Raw genomic sequence first — 16862 nt, 5'->3', positions numbered from 1 at the left:
AAAAATTCGTTCGGATAATATATATGTTTTTCTCCTTAAAGGTTATGGAGCACTGAGCACAACTGGCGGTGATGGAGGAGGAGCCAATGCAGGTGGTGGCTCCGGAGGTAGGATTGCTATCTACTCTATCCAGAATCTTTACAGGGGAACCTACTCAGCGTTTGGTGGAAGTTCTCTTCCAGGCACGTATGGTGGACCCGGTACGGTGTTTTTACACGATATTCGTTCAAAGAGGCCTTTTACTCAGCTGCGAATTGACAACCTAATGCGTTCCGTTCAAGATCCAGTGACAATTGATGAAACAAATATCACTGATCACGATTTCTCGCAAGTTCACTTGTTCAGAAGAGCGGCTCTTAACATGGCTGTGAGAAAGGAAAGAACAGTTCTGAAAATGACGCGACTGTTCGGAGATCGAACAGGCCTACTTCATGCCCGTGCCAACCAAGCATTCTACCTGGAAGCGTCTGCCACAGAGCACAGCGTATCCAAACCAGCTGTTAACCTGAGGATAGACAAGGACGCCGAAATGGTCTTTGGTGCGTCGCTGTACGTGATCGGAGATGGAGCAAAGGCAACTGGGCAAATAACTGGGGACTCATCTTTCACAATCGATGGCAGAATGATAGATGTTACTCACTTATTTATCACCAAGCGTTTGAAGTCCAGGTTCTTGTCCCACGCTCATTCAGCCGATTTGCATAATGGCACCCTAGCTGTAAGTGCTATAGGCAGCTTTGTTTTGGCCACGTTTGAGATTCAAGATGGCTCTGAAGTATTCTTTCCTGACGTTCATGGAATGCAGTGCACAGTTGGACTAGTTCACATGAAATACGGATCCGTTATTGTCGCAGACACTTATCGCATTGCCCTTACGTCGCTCCTCCTTGAAACCGGAAGTACAATCACTGCATCTGGAAAAGATCGTCCAGGTCCTTACGAAACCGCCGTTCTTCCAAGTTCTTGTAGAGGTTCTGGCGGCAGTTATGGAAGTAAAGGAGGAAAAGGTAAGGTATTGTTAGCCTCAATAACAAAATGTGTAGTTTCAAAAATAAGGAATCTTATCGGTTCTATAACCTGTCTCAACCACTCTTTTTAGTGTCATAAATACAGTTGGAGCCCCCTAAAATATTCGAACTCGATTATTTCGAATTCCTCGCTATTTTGAACTTAAAACAACTTCCCTGGGATTTGCCCTTCAGTCATTAACTATCGGCTATTTCGACCTCCCGCTAATTCGAGCTATTTTTCGTTTCCCCAAAGAGTTCGAAATAGCCGGGTTCAACTGCATATTTCAACATCTCTGTTACGAGAACAAAAAGCAGTTTAATGAATCATGAATCGTCCTGAGCATTTGCTACGTAAAGTGATTTGACCATTTCATATACAGTATCTTATTTTCCCTTATGCATTCGAGATAAAGATAAGGATTTTAAAATTAAGTATGCAAATGTAGTTCTACTTTTCAAAATTGTTATTTTTTTTGGCCATTTTGTACTTTTTCCAGGCCACAGTGACATCAACGAGCTTGCTTCACATGGCAGTCTCTTTACACCTGACCACTACGGCACCCCAGGTTGTCCCGGAAACAGTGATGGTGGGAAGGGTGGTGGACTTATATTCATGGCTATAGGAGATGAACTGTACGTAGATGGCACCATAGCAAATGAAGGACAAGATGCTAGTGATGGATCAAGTGCCGGTGGTGGCAGCGGGGGTAGTATTTGGATCAAATGCGGAAGATTCAGTGGTCACGGCCTGATTTCTTCAAATGGTGGTGCTGGTGCCGGTCTTGATTCTGGTGGTGGATCTGGTGGACGGATTGCAATTGATACACCAACGGAAAACAAATATCTAGGTGAGTACACTTCCATTGGTGGGAGATCTGGTGACCCATCAAAAGACACAACTCTGTACGCTGGTGGTCCCGGCACGGTGTTTCTTAAAGATACACGAAATCAATACGCCCACACTCAGCTTCGCCTAGACAACAAAGGTAGAACATGGGATCATTACGTCACGCTCAATGAAAGCTTAAAGGCTTATAGCTTTGATGAGCTCCATCTCGTGCGCAAGGCTGCTATTCACTTGGTTCCCGACGGCAAGCGCTTGAACTTGACTGTGCACAAAGTGGAAGGCGATAGAACAGGATTGATCCATGTCCATGCGAACCAAACACTGAAAGCTGAATTCTTAGACGCTGTGTACACGATCACCAGGACGGCCGCAAACTTCAAGCTTGACAGAGATTCCAACGCCATAATGGCAACCTCAGTTCACGTGGTCGGACGAGGGGACGTGGCGTTCGAATGGAACGGACGTCTAATCAACGTTCAGCACTTTTACATTGCCTACGACAGAACGATCAAAATTGGATTTTACGCTCACACTGCTGGCATCGCGGCAGGAAAATATCGGTTTATTGATGACTTTGGCACGTTCCGTTTCTCCACACTTGAGTTTGGCAGTGGTACCGTTATACCCTATCCACCACCCATGGGAGTTCATTTCATAGTCAGTCTTTTGGTATGTAGACATGCATGATAAGTAAATAAGTGAATGAATGGTATTGTTGGTTTTGGTATATTGGAGTTACAATCTTGAGTGAAGGTTTAGTCGATACATGCCTAGTGTAAACTGTTGCGCCAGTGACGGCACTTAACGGTAGCTTGCAACACATGCAAATTCTTTACTAATCAGGAGCACTTACAAGCTGAAGCACTTAAGCAAAAAACACTCAGAAAAGGAATTCCACCCAACAGGGCATGGAAATCCTTAGAATAACAGTGGTCCATGGTTGCAAGGTACGGAGAATGGTATCCAAAGGATAACCGACATCTCTATTCGGGCTACAGTGAGAAGAAATCTGTGGACTAGGAGTTCAAAGCAAAAATACCAAAATACGAGAAAACAAACCATCCCCTCCTCCACCACTTGGTACTCTTATTTTTCACGGACAGCCTGAAAACAATAACTAAAAAGTAGTTGGTAATTTTCAGGGCTGTCATGCACGTCCCTTTAGGTTTATTAATGTTTTGTTTTCTTGTGTCCGTGACTGATCGATTTTGCTGAAAATGTTTAACCTGATATCAGTCAGAAACTTGTGGAATTATTACGATATGGAATTGTTACAACCGGCTGTGACAAATGCTTCAGCAATTATGCATCAACACGACTAGTGTGCTGAATTTCTCTTTCGAAATCTGTTGTGGAGTCAGCATGTGATATTAATTGTGCGCCCTTTACAGTTTTTTTCTTTGGCATTTTGGTATGACTTTAAAATGTTTATTTCTTATACGCAGGATATCAAGTTCAGTTCTTACTTCAAAGCTGAATTTTTTACGATTGAAGCCACGGACTTCTACCTTGAACCAAATGCTATACTGGACTGCGCTGGGAGAGGATTCGTGAACAAGACCGTAGGATCTGGACTGGACTCCTCATCAGGAGGGTCCGGAGCTGGACATGGAACTCCCGGGGGAGACGGACAAGATGTTAACGGAGGTGACGAAGTTGGGTCTGTGTATGAGCCTGTGCTTCCTGGTGCGAGAGGCGGTGCTAGAATTGGGAGTGCAGCTGGCAGCAGAGGAGGAGGTCGTGTGCGTGTGGTAGTTGGATTTGCCTTCAGACTGGATGGCAGTATTACCGTGGATGGAGACAATGCCGTGGAGAATTCAGGTGAGGGATACAAAATGGAATGATATGTGAGAGCATTTAAGAAAACGAAATCGATGATAGTCGCAAACCTATGGTAAGGATGTCACTCTACTTGATACATTCCAATCCTCCCTTCCCTGATTGCAAACTGTAAAATGAATTGGGTGAAAATGTAGGTTAATTTGTATATATCCGAAGAGTCTCAGCCCCATTCATTGGTTATGTTGAAATCTACAGGTAGCGGTGCTGGAAGCGGTGGGAGTGTATGGATAACAACTGGCTATCTTCGTGGCCACGGATCTATATCTGCCCGTGGAGGTGTGGGAAACACTGCCAGCCCTGCTACCGGTGGCAGTGGCTCAGGAGGGCGAATTGCCGTTCACGTTACCATCAAAGATGAGTACAGAGGTGGCTTCTACGCTCTGGGTGGCGTGTCACCTGGGTCTCAACACGGCGGTTCTGGAACTGTGTACATAGAGGAAGTACAAGGAGATCATTTATTCAGAAGATTGTACATTGATAACCAGAATGCAAACCCACCAAAGGTGTTTCTCTTGGACGAGATGAACCCCAAGACCTTAAAGGCGAATGCTACAGAAGAAAATGGTGCTGAGTTTGGCTTCGATGAACTGATGCTCCAAGGAGACGTAAGTAATTTGCTATGATTTTAAGATGTGATATTTTAGAAGATCTTAACTTGACGCTTATCATGCCCTAACAAGCTGGAGTAAAACTCGTGAAATTGGTGTAAACACGACTAGCTGGTTACGTCTTAATGATTTTGTTTCACTTCTCAGTACATAAGGTAGCTTAGTAACATGGTCACACTTACATATGCCCTGTGATACGTTGCTCAGTCCTAGAGAACCTTCTGTTTGAATTTCATTTGCAGGCTGTGCTCCGGATTGCAGACTTAGGATTAAACAAACGACCATCCATTTCTGTTACAACTGTCCTTGGCGATGGTTCATCCTATCTCGACATCATGAAAAATCAAACTTTCTTTATCGAGTACCAGGAATTTACCAGAAGAAGGTCCTTCCCACCAGTGAATTTTAAGGTTGAATACGGTGGCGAACTAATGCTGGTGTCAGATTTCCATGTCTCTGGCAAGAAGAATCCGGCATTTGAGCTTGAAGGGCGGATAACGGGAGTCTCCAACCTGAGTCTTACAGAAGGTCGGGTCCTGCTTGCCGGCGAAAATTTCAGCAGCGCTTTGCTGAAAGACAAAGTGTACATAGAAACACCGATAGAGGGGAAATTAACGTTTGGAGTGTTTAAAATGGAAGCCACGTCGCAACTGCGATTCGACAAGCGCATGAAACTTGATGTCAGCACGCTCTATATGCGTCAGAAAGCTGTCATCTCCGCAGATACAATTGATATGGCGTTAAATGAAGCACACCTGGAGGGCAGCTCCAGGATCACGACATCTGGGAAGGGCCCTAAGACAGAGCAGGGTCCTGGACCCGGGTCTAGTTTCAACAGTGTAGGATCCGGGGGCGGTCATGGCGGACAAGGTGGCCCAGGTAGCACCGTCTCTGGAGGATCTGGGTATGGCTCATATGTTTACCCAGTCCATCCAGGTAGTGGAGGAGGGGGAAGTAATGGTGGAGCAGGAGGAAGCACAACTAAGGTAAATATCGTTTCCATAGCTTACCAGATGGGTTTATGAACAATGTTCGAATGACGTTGGTTTGGGGCCTGGCTTCTTGTGCTTATCTATTTAAAAAAACAACTGCCTCTGTACGCGGTGTTTCCACGGTATCTGCACTAGGGTTATAGGTTTCAAGGCTCGTAGCCAGTCAGTCACGAACTAGAAAACATGCAGATTTAGGTGAGGTTTTGTATTTCTTCCAGTCTCTTTGACTAGAGAAGAAACTATTCTTGTGAAGTGTTTGCTGAAAACATATTTTGGCAGAGTTGTCACTTGTTATTACAAATGCGAAAGCTGAACGCAGCAAGAGTGACTAACTAAAATTATTCGTTAATTTAACCTCACCTGTACCGAGAGAGTGAGTTTCAGATGTTGTGAGCGGTGTGCAAAACAAAAATACTCTTTTTTGCGGAATCTGACTAGTGGAAACGCTAGCCATCGAGTATTACGCTATAGTGGTCGTGGGGATTCCTTCTTTTATGAACTTAGTGCCTGTTGTACCGTTGCTCTGTTGTGATTTGATGTTGTAAAAGGCTCTTACTAACGTGACAAGCACAGTATAACATGATATACATTCGTAGCCGCGAACTAATTTGTAAGCTGATCGCAAAAGATGGGCTTTCAAGGCAAAGTCATAAATGTATGTGGATTTGAAGAAAGCCATGTCGTGATGATGATTGATGATCGCACAATGGAACCACAAGGAACAATGGAACCTAAACTTACATTGCTTTTCGTGTCGTAGATTACAGTCGGATATTCTCTTCATTTGGATGGCATCATCGAGAGTGAAGGTGCAAATGGCGCCTCTAACAGTGGAGGTGGCAGTGGAGGTAGTGTTCTGATCAAAACCATCCTTTTCTCTGGACACGGAATGGTGGTCGCTGATGGCGGAAGTGGGGATGGTAATGGTGGTGGCGGTGCCGGTGGGCGTATCGCAGTGCACGTTGCCTGGTTAAGGGAATACTCTGGCCAATATACGGCTTATGGTGGCACAGGTGAGTAGAATTGTCTAAGTGTTGGTACTACGTAATAGCCATTTCCGACGCACGCTATGATTGGTTGAAAAGCTTTCAACCGATGGCAGGTTGGTCTTAATGGTTTTATGCCATAGAAAATAATTCGGAGATATTGTTTTAGAGATAGTATTAAGATAACTGTTGTTGCTCCCATCTACACTTTTTTATGGCCGCCATTTTTTCTTTGTCTGCTCATTTTATCCAGAAGTGACATATGGGTTGTTTACCATTTACACAGAGAAACCGGTTCGTCAACGGTTTGTGTAAATGGTAAGCAATAATGCCTGATGGTAAGTTCCGTTCGGATTGGCCATTTACCTTTTACTCAAAAAAACCCAGTTTACCGAAAGAGACTAGGACGAGTTCAACCTGATCCTAATTCCAAGATGGCGGTGAAGAATTGCAAATGGTAAGCACATTTACTCGGAAATTTTGGTTGGAAATTTTGGACAACCTTTCAACGTGTTCCATTTATTTTGAAAATTTCTCGTTCGGCCAAGCCAAAATTGTTTTGCCATTTACATTTTGATCAAAATTTCCGGAGTTTTGGGTAAATGGTAAACAACCATGGTTTAAGATAAAAAGCTACCGTTTTCATTGGCAATTTAACGCTGTTATAAAACTCTATTTGACCTTGTTCCGATAAACCCTCTTAAAATGTTAAATCATGTTCACGTTTTTATTTCTCCTATTGGAAATAATGCGTTGCCAAGCGTACGGGTAACAAGAGTAAAGGAAAAGATCAACCAGGAAACACCCCATTGTCTACCTGTAAATTCCTACAGATAACTATAAATGACAAGTGAGGTAATTCGGGAAGAGAATAAAGGAAGCATAAAGTTAGTAAATTGCTTATGGCATTTTCCCTTCGTGACAGGTTTTAAAGCAGGAGCGGGTGGCACTGTGTATTATACAGACACCAACCAAGGACTTACTCACAGGCCAGTGCTTATCAACGAAGCAAACCACACCGTGTTCGGCGAGGGATTTACAAAACTTACAGTGGACAACGTCGATCGTAATCCCGATATAGCGACAATAATCATCAACGAAAACAGCTCCTACTACGAGGTTGATGAATTAGAAATGAAGAATCACGGTTTGCTCCACATACACGGTAACAATTCAAGTTTTGTTGTCCACAACTTCACTGGGGACCGAACAGGACTTGTCCAACTTAGACCAGGCCAGAAGATGTTTGTTCAAGTTGTAGAGTCCAAAACGGGTTACAGTGTTGCTCCTGTTAGCTATAAGATAGATCAAGGTGCGGAAATAGTGTTCCCGTCGAGTTTGACGCTTCTGGGGACTAGATGTTTCTTTGAGGGTCTGGTTGTGGGTGTTCATCGGCTCATTGTTGCCGAGGGTGCCGATGTTGTTTTTGCTTCAACCACCCAGACTGGTATCAAAGAAAACGAGAAATTCAGATTCCTTACCACACCTGGTAACATTACGTTTGCAGAAGTGTACGTTCAGAAAGGCTCGCGGCTTGAGTTTTCTCGCATCAACAACACGCTGGTCTTTACAGCGATCATTTTCCGATTGAAGTATCATGCATTAGTCAACATCAATCACGGTGAAATTGATTCATCGTGGGCTTGGGTGGAAAGCGAAGGCAGGCTTGTCTTGGACCACACTGGGCATCCAGCCGAGATGGGTCCTGGATCCGGAACTACGAAAAACTTGATTGGATCGGGAGCGGGTCATGGCGGTGAAGGTGGTGTTCACCAGGCAGGGCAGCTTGGAGGAGAGCCCTATGGCTCCATATACCGAGCAGTTCATCTTGGCAGTGGCGGGGGTAACGGACAAGGACGAGGTGGATCTGGTGGGGGTATGCTTCATTGGAGAATTGGTCAGGAGATTGAGCTAGATGGACTTGTCACCTTGCGAGGTGGCAACGGTTCTGGTGTAAACGCTGGTGGCGGTAGTGGTGGAAGCATTCTCATCGAGACAACAAATTTTACCGGTTATGGAGAAATTAATGTTATGGGAGGAGACGGCTCAAGTCCCAGTGGATCCGGTGGCTCAGGTGGTCGAATTTCTGCCCATGTTCGTTTTAGGCACAAGTACGCCGGTGTTTACAAGGCCTACGGAGGAGAAGGGAAAACTAATGCTGCAGCAGGCACAGTGTACGTTGAAGAAACTGCGCGAGGACCACAATATGCGGACTTGAAGTACGACAAGAGTACGAATACGACTTACGTCACTGCAACCCACAGGTACATGGAAGTTGACAATGAAGATCGCAAAACTGAGATGTCTTCAATGATGCTAGAGAGTGAACATTTGTTTTATGAATTAGATGAGTTGTTCCTCACTAGACACGCTAACCTGCAGGTCCAACATCCTCCAGGAAGTCCTAATGTCACTGTCATCATTCACCGCTTCCTCGGAGATGGCTTAGGAAGATTTCATGCAAGGGTGAACCAAACAATATACGTGGAAGTCGTTGAATCGGAGACCAATGAGACCACCGCACCGTGTAGTTACAAGATTGATCAAGGAGCTGAAGTTGTCTTCCCTGCTGTTGTCAACATTTATGGAACTAGGAGCATTATAGAAGGACGAATAACGGGAGTAGAACATCTGATCATCGCAAGTCAAGGGTTCGTGGAGTTCTCTTCTACTGCTCAAACTGCCAGAGTTGAGAATCGCCGATACGTAGAGATAGACGAGAAAGGTAACTTTTCATTTGCTACGGTAACTGTTGAAAGGAATTCAAAATTGACTTTCAGCCGTATTCTTAACTACACATTGAGCTTACGATGCTCCGAGTTCAGAATCAAATATGAAGGATTGATGACAATGAATCACGGATACATTTACTCGGCATTTGCGTGGATAGAAAGCGAAGGTATCTTGTCCCTGGATGGAACGGGATTTGGCCCGGAAGAGGGTGTTGGACATGGTACAACCCAAAACAATGTAGGATCTGGGGCTGGTCACGGTGGGGAAGGTGGAAAAACAGATCATGGAGAAGGTGGAATCCCTTATGATTCTGTTTACACTCCTCGGATGTATGGCAGTGGTGGAGGAAATGGCCAAGGAGTGGGTGGTTCTGGCGGAGGATCGATGTTCTGGATCGTTGGTCAAAGACTTCAGATCAACGGGCTGCTGTCTTCAAAGGGAACTGATGGAACAGGAACGAATGCCGGGGGAGGTAGTGGTGGCAGCATCTTAATAACGACTACGAACATGACTGGACACGGTGAAATCTCTGTCCCAGGAGGTTCTGGAACCGGTTCGGGAAGTGGAGGATCTGGTGGACGAGTCGGAATTCATTGCCGGTGGAGATACAAATACGGGGGTAAGTTTACAGACCATGGAGGTCAGCAGGGCCGATATGGGGGTCCTGCCGGTACAATTTATAAGGAAGAGAACTTTAGACCTCTTGAGTACCGTCATCTTAAATACATGAAAGAAACGAACACTACCATGTTAGCTGTCGATCACACGTACGTACACATCGACAACGATGGCCACGATGTACCCGGAGCAACTGTTTTGATGGAGGAAAACACGACATACTACGAATTTGACGAAATGGAGTTAACGGGTCACTCACGTCTTCTGGTCTACCATCCTGGAAATGTTACCGTCATTGCTGTGGTACATAAATTTATCGGTGATAAGAGTGGACAATTTCACATCCGTCGAGATCAAAAGATCTTTGTAGAGTATATAGAGTCAGAGACAAACAAAACCGAAGCGCCTTGCAGTTACAGGATCGACGTCGGAGGGGAGATCATTTTACCATCGGAATTTTCCATGCATGGCACTCGGTCAATCTTTGAAGGAATGATCGTTGGCGTTCGGGATTTGTTGGTTTCGTTCGGTGCTACTGCTGATTTCTATTCAACGGTACAGACAGCCCTCATAGAAAACAACAACTACATTGCAATATCAGAGCCAGGAAATATTTCGTTTGCTGTCGTTATTGTTAAGAAAGGTGGGGATATCGAGTTCCGTAAAAACACAGGATTCTTGAGAATTAATGTTGATGAATTAAAAATAAAATATCAAGGGAAACTGAACATGAACCACGGTAAAGTATTTTCAACATTTGCTTGGTTGGACAGCCAAGGTCATTTCAACTTGGACGAAGGAGGCAATCCTGCCGAAAAGGGACCTGGTGCCGGAAGAAGTACTGCGATCGGCACTGGTGCTGGTCATGGAGGAAAAGGGGCTCGTGAAGGAGGACAAGCTTACGGTTCAGTTTATCGCCCCTTGGTTCTTGGTAGTGGAGGTGGTAATGGCGGGGGAACGGGTGGGAGTGGAGGAGGACAGCTTCTCTGGGAAGTTGGTAAGCGTCTTGAGTTGAACGGCCTTATTTCAGCCAAAGGTGGCAAAGGAGATGGAGGAAATGCGGGTGGTGGCAGTGGTGGCAGCATTCTTATCAAGACAACAAATATGACCGGACATGGGGAGATTGCTGTCACCGGCGGGTCTTCTTATAACCATGGAGCTGGAGGAGGGGGTTCTGGGGGACGAGTAGGAATACATTGCCGATGGAGGTATACTTACGGTGGCAAATTCACTGACCGTGGTGGATTTGGAACGCAGAACGACCATGGTGCACCCGCAGGAACAGTTTACAAGGAAGAAAATGTGCGTCCACTTGAGTACCGCATACTGAAGTATAGTAAAGAGACGAACACGACTTACCTAGCTGTGGATCACACATATTTACACGTAGATAACGAGGGACATGACGTACCTGAAGCCACTGTCCTGATGGAGGAAGGAACAACTCATTATGAGTTTGATGAGGTTGAGCTAACTGGACATTCACGACTCATCGTTTACCATCCAAATGAGACCCAAGTTACAGTGATAGCGCATAGGTTCATTGGAGACAAAACCGGACAATTCCACCTGAGAATTAACCAAACTATCTATGTGGAGGTTGTCGAATCTGAAACAAACAAAACTGAAGCGCCATGCAGTTATCGCATCGACAAGGGAGCTGAGATCGTTCTTCCTGCCGAATTCCATGTCCATGGGGTTCGGTCTGAGCTTTATGGCCTGATGACCGGAGTACACTTTCTTTTCCTCGAGGACGGAGCAACCCTGAAGATAGCATCATCAGCACAAACAGCAATAACGGAGAACCGAACCTACGTCGACATCACACGACCTGGCAACTGCTCCTTTGCCCATGTCATAATCAAACAAGGCGGTCTCTTGGACCTGGTGCGTGTGCAGGAGGTTCTTGTTTCCGTTACGTCATCTGTTTTCGAAGTGCTCCACAAAGGAACCGTGAAAGTGAACCACGGCATATTTTATTCCACCTTCGCTGAAGTGGAAACTAAAGGTGAAGTTCTGCTGGATGGTGCTGGGCACCAGGCAGCTACCGGTCCTGGTGCAGGCTCGACCTCTGTAAATAGCGCAGGATCTGGAGGTGGATTTGGTGGACGCGGAGGACAGTCGTACAATAATCATCACGGAGGTGGTGCTTACGGATCTGTTTATAGACCATTGTCTCTTGGTAGTGGGGGAGGACATGGGCAACTGAATGGTGGAGGCGCAGGTGAGTTCCATTTGGATTATCATTTTTCTAAACAGGTTTCTCATTTAAACGTTATTGATTGAATGTAGGACTGATGCAATTCTCAGCTAGCCACATGAGAGAAACAACCGATGAATCACCTGAAGGAGACATCGCGAAAAAAATTAATTAGTTCTTAACTTGTAGATCACTTGGACAATGACTTTGTTTCTTTTTTGTCCAAACTTTTTTTCAGGCGGAGGATCGCTGTGGTGGCAAGTTGGTAAACGTATTCACCTTGACGGCCTCATATCATCGAAAGGGCAGAGTGCAACCAGTACCAGTGGGGGAGGTAGCGGAGGAAGTGTCCTTGTGGAGACAACCAACATCACTGGACATGGCGAAATCAACGTCAATGGGGGAGACGCGCCAAGTGATGGAGGAGGAGGATCAGGCGGAAGAATTGGAATTCATGTCGATTTCCAAAATAACTTTGGTGGTACGTGAATACACGCCAATTTAAAAACACGTGGCTACAAAGTTGGTGATCTTACGCTTTTAGTACAAATCCACCGGTCACGAAGGTTTTGTTTAATTAAGTCTGGTTACTATATCCCTTTATGTCCCTAACGAATCGCTGAAGGTCCTTCAATTTGGTGTTTTAGACTGACGTATGCTCACCATGCATCACCGTTACGAGCAGTCATCTAGAAGACAGCTCTTCAGAAATGCATTGCACATTAAAGTATACCAAGTTTTCAAACGTGACCACGTATCGCACAACACTCTTAAAATGTTTTTTGCGGTAGACGTACTCTGTTATTTTAGTATCCGGGATTGAATTGGAATACTCTTCGCAGTTTAGTGAACAATCTAGTGATCGATAGGTTTATACTTTTTAGGTAAATTCCGCTCCGTTGGCGGCCGCGTCTCTAGCTATCCCAATAACGCTGGAGCAGCTGGTACGGTTTACAAGTACGAAAGTCGTCGCGGTCCGCAATACCGTGAACTCAAGTACAACCCTGATGCGAACTTAACCTCCTTCAAACCCGAGCACGCCAAAGTGAAGGTAAACAACGAAGACAACAACGTAGCTACGCCGACTGTCATCATGGAAAATCAGACGGTTTTTTACGAGTTTGACGAGATGCAGGTCGAGGGTCATTCCACAGTGACCTTCTACCACCCGGAGAAAGCAAAGAATGTGACAGTCATCGCTCACGAAGTTACAGGAGATAAGACTGGAATCATCAAACTGGTGGCCAGACAGCGCTTGTTTGTATTTGTGGTAGAGTCTACACACACTTATATGGACGCCCCGTGTGGATTTTTCGTAGAGGAGTATGCCGAGGTTGTCTTTCCCACAGAGGTGATTCTACGTGGCGAAAGTTCGACCATAAGAGGACGATTAACTGGAGTAGAAAAGCTTGTTCTTGAGAGAAATGGCATGGTGGAGTTTGGAGGTACAGCACACACTGCTATGTTACCTGAAGAGTCGCAGTGGCTGGCTGATAATCCATTTGATCCATTCACTCCCGGTCTCATCATCATTCCTCAGCTTATCATTAACAATGTGGGCGTGGTTAAAGTTACCATGACACCTGTCAGAGTTGTTCTTGATATTGCAGACACGAATGTGAAAAAAGGTGGGTGCATTCCATCTTATACTGCCAGTTTTGAGCTCAGTTGTTTGAGGGCAGATTAGCGCGAATCCAATATTACAAGTTAAGTGAAGAGTGTCTTTTATTATTTTCGTTGTTTATGTGGAGTGTTACATTTATCAAAGTCAAAACTGAATGGCATACGGTAAGATATAAACAAAACGCGTACTAAAAAACTGGGAAAAAATCTGATGTTGAAAGTCGCACCAAACATACATTGGCCTAATCGTGTTTTGAACGACCGGACCTTGTTCTCATTCATTGCAGTAATAGCCCGTAGGCTTACTGAAGGCAAAGCGTGGAATGTGGTAATAGCAACACAACAGCCACTGCCTTTAAACTGTAGATTCTACCCTAAAATGCCGGCATCCTTAACTGCATATTTACATTCCAAGCAGTCATTGTCAAATTCAAGACTTGTTGGCGAAGATGGGGGTTTTGTATGACGTGCAATATGTACCGTTCCAAGAAAATTTGAGATTGCGAGAACCCAGCCTATGGAACCTTGACAACGACAACGCTGTTTTAAACCTGGTTAACGTAAAAGAAAGATCCCCTTACTAAATATTTTGATTCTTAAATTTCACCTTTTATCAGGCGGTCAACTTGTCCTTGCTACAAACCATGTGACTATCAACGCCGACTACGTCATTGTCGAACGTGGGGGCCTGATAGACTCGTTAGGTGCTGGTTACCCAGCCGGAAGTGGCCCTGGAAGTGGATCTGGACATACGGGTGGAAGTCATGCCTCACCAGGTGGTAGAGCAGCCTCCGGGAGTCAGTATGGCTCTGTTTACTGGCCCCAAGAACCCGGAAGTGGTGGTGGCTACGGTGCTGGTGGTGGATGGCTTTATATTCAGACCGGAGGTCATGTGATTGTGGAAGGAACAATCAGAGCCAATGGTGTTGGGGAGTCGTCAAGCTCGTCCGGTGGGGGAAGCGGTGGAGCCATCATTGTGAAGAGCTTATTCCTCAAAGGATATGGAACCATTGAGTGTCACGGAGGTCTGTATTAGGATGATTTTAGCATATTTGTAAACGTCCACCAAGTAAGTGATCGAAGAATTCGTTCCGCCTCCATTCCTCACACCAACATCGGCAATTTATTTGAATTTCGCGAGAAGAAAAACACGGCAATTTAAAATATAATATAATTTATAATTACAGTTAGAAATTCTTTAGAGTTGCCACCAGTTAGAAATGGTATCCAGTTAGACTTTAAAATTTTGCTGGTTCTAGATTCTCTCGCTTAAATCATTGTTATCGTAGATTACTTTGGGGTCACATTTTGTGCCAAACGTGCTTTAAACCAATTGAAATAACTTTAGTAGGCAATAATTCAATGTTTGAACCAAAAGCGTAACTGAACTCTCAGCCTTGTCTTACATTTGTTATGAACATGTTAATGTCAAGCGAAGAAATGATCCTCACTTTTGTATTTGCAAATATATACAATTGTAACTAAACCTGAAAAAAAAAAAATTGTTTGTACTTTAAGCATTTGCAAACGAAATTTTAAACTCACATGTGACTATTTCAGGTCCCAGTTATGAAGGAGCTGGTTCAGGGGGGCGTATTGCGGTGAACCTCACAGAGAGCTTCATCTTCGGAGGTGCCTTGACTGCCTTAGGTGGCAGCAGTGGCACCAACAGACATGGAAGTCCAGGAACAGTTTACATTGATGTAAATGTAGGAGAAGAGCCTTATCGCGTGATACAGATTGATAACAACAACAGGGACGATCTGTTGCTAGTGACACTGGCCGAAACGAACACTGCATTTTATCGGTTTGAGAGAATTCACCTAGTCAGGCGAGGAGCACTCGCGATCAAAGAGGTGAGCTAAAAGGTCCAAAATTTATCATATAGGGACCATTCTTCAGCCATTGCTGCTCATGTGAAAACCGCACTGGTTACAACGTAAAATGGGATCATTTTGACATTTTAAAGTCCGGTAAACGGACTTTCATTGCAAAATTAGGGAGACTCTGTTCATTCAAGTGCTAAAACCTTCCCTATATGTCAATGTCAGTAGTGAGAAGTTGTTGCTTTACTTGCTGTTTCTCCTCATGATGTCTAGACAGATTAACGTACTGCTGCAGATCATTTTTTTCTCAGTCTAGGTTCCACACCTCTAACATTTACGATACATAGTTTTCAAAACTTGTAATGGTCACTTTTGAAAATTCTTGTTGACTATAGCGTACGAAACGTCAAGTTCTCAATTCAAATGCGTCGGAATACAACGTTTATCACCGTGGTTTGTATTATATTCTTATTCAAGCTACGATGGCCTAAGAACAAGAGTTTATCTTGGTGTATTCTTTAGAACTCTCAAGAGATGTATCTCACATGATACTTCTGGCTGGATTCTTTTTCCACCAAACTTTTAGGTCAAGTCATTTTCTTTAGGACACTTTTTTTATGATTACTAAAATGACTGAAAAATGAAGGAGGACGTTTCTGTGCAGTTTATTAGTGCCCTGTAATCCTCGGGGAAATCCTAGGTTCGTTGTTAAGGATCGTTGTTTACTTTCTTTAAGGTTTCTGGAATGGTTTCAGAACTGTACGCCAGAAAAGCCACAGGTGACAAAACGGGCTTGTTACTTGCGTTACAAAATACCCGGATATACGCTGAGACGCACAGCATTCGCACCGAAGCGCCCGTCAACTACCAAGCGAATACAGGAGGTCAGATTGTACTTCCCGTTCGTACCACCCTACGAGGTACCAGGACGTCAGCTCTGACAGTCAACGGTGAAATCCACGGCATAGAGGAACTAAGATTGTCTTCCAATGTTGCCACCCTTGTAACAGAAAAAGGCCAGTCAGCTTGCCTGGAATGTAACACCACTTACACAACACCTACCATCGGCCATTACTGGTTCAGGAAGCTTAAAATCTCCCTTGGGGCGATCTTTGAAGTGCAGAGTTCGTCCCGGAACATCGCTACCCAATCGGTGCATCTCCATGTTCGTGAAACTGCACTAGACTACACTGGATCACTCAAAGCCGATACTGTCAACGTACTGACGGATTATTTCAGCATTGAGTTTGACGCAACCACCGACGCGTCGTATTCTGGTTGGCCTTCCCAGCAGGGGCCTGGAAGCCTTGGAACCTGCTCAGGAGTATTTGGGGCTGGTCATGGTGGCGCAGGAGGTTCCGGATATTGGACTGGATGTGGGCATTGTCCAAGTAGTTCAACTGCAGGTACGAACATTTGTTCGTTTTGGTGGCCTAACGTGACTGGGGCATCGTCTAAACGCAGAGGGTTAGCAGAGGGCAGACATTTCGTCGGGTCTAAGTCCTTCAAACGAATAATTCGCATTTTTTAAGGATTTAGTTATTGCTTTTATCTTTGTAATTCGACTGTTAGGTTAC

General features: G+C 44.8%; 1 protein-coding gene across 1 annotated transcript in view; it reads left to right on the top strand.

Moving 5' to 3' along the window:
• The window catches only part of LOC145489587 (uncharacterized), a 120788-nt gene that overhangs the window by 76888 nt on the left and 27038 nt on the right, over positions 1-16862 (top strand). The window contains exons 46-57 of the mRNA XM_081468570.1: positions 42-1007; positions 1508-2526; positions 3303-3678; positions 3895-4304; positions 4550-5293; positions 6060-6312; positions 7211-11860; positions 12075-12317; positions 12721-13464; positions 14077-14484; positions 15020-15315; positions 16022-16691. Coding sequence (XP_081324696.1) covers positions 42-1007; positions 1508-2526; positions 3303-3678; positions 3895-4304; positions 4550-5293; positions 6060-6312; positions 7211-11860; positions 12075-12317; positions 12721-13464; positions 14077-14484; positions 15020-15315; positions 16022-16691 — 10779 coding nt within the window. The remainder of the gene's footprint in view (positions 1-41; positions 1008-1507; positions 2527-3302; positions 3679-3894; positions 4305-4549; positions 5294-6059; positions 6313-7210; positions 11861-12074; positions 12318-12720; positions 13465-14076; positions 14485-15019; positions 15316-16021; positions 16692-16862) is intronic.

The sequence above is a fragment of the Orbicella franksi genome, chromosome 6 (assembly GCF_964199315.1).
Source record: "Orbicella franksi chromosome 6, jaOrbFran1.1, whole genome shotgun sequence".
NCBI lineage: Eukaryota > Metazoa > Cnidaria > Anthozoa > Scleractinia > Merulinidae > Orbicella > Orbicella franksi.
Note: the sequence above shows the minus strand (reverse complement) of the source record. Positions and strands in the feature narration are given on the sequence as shown.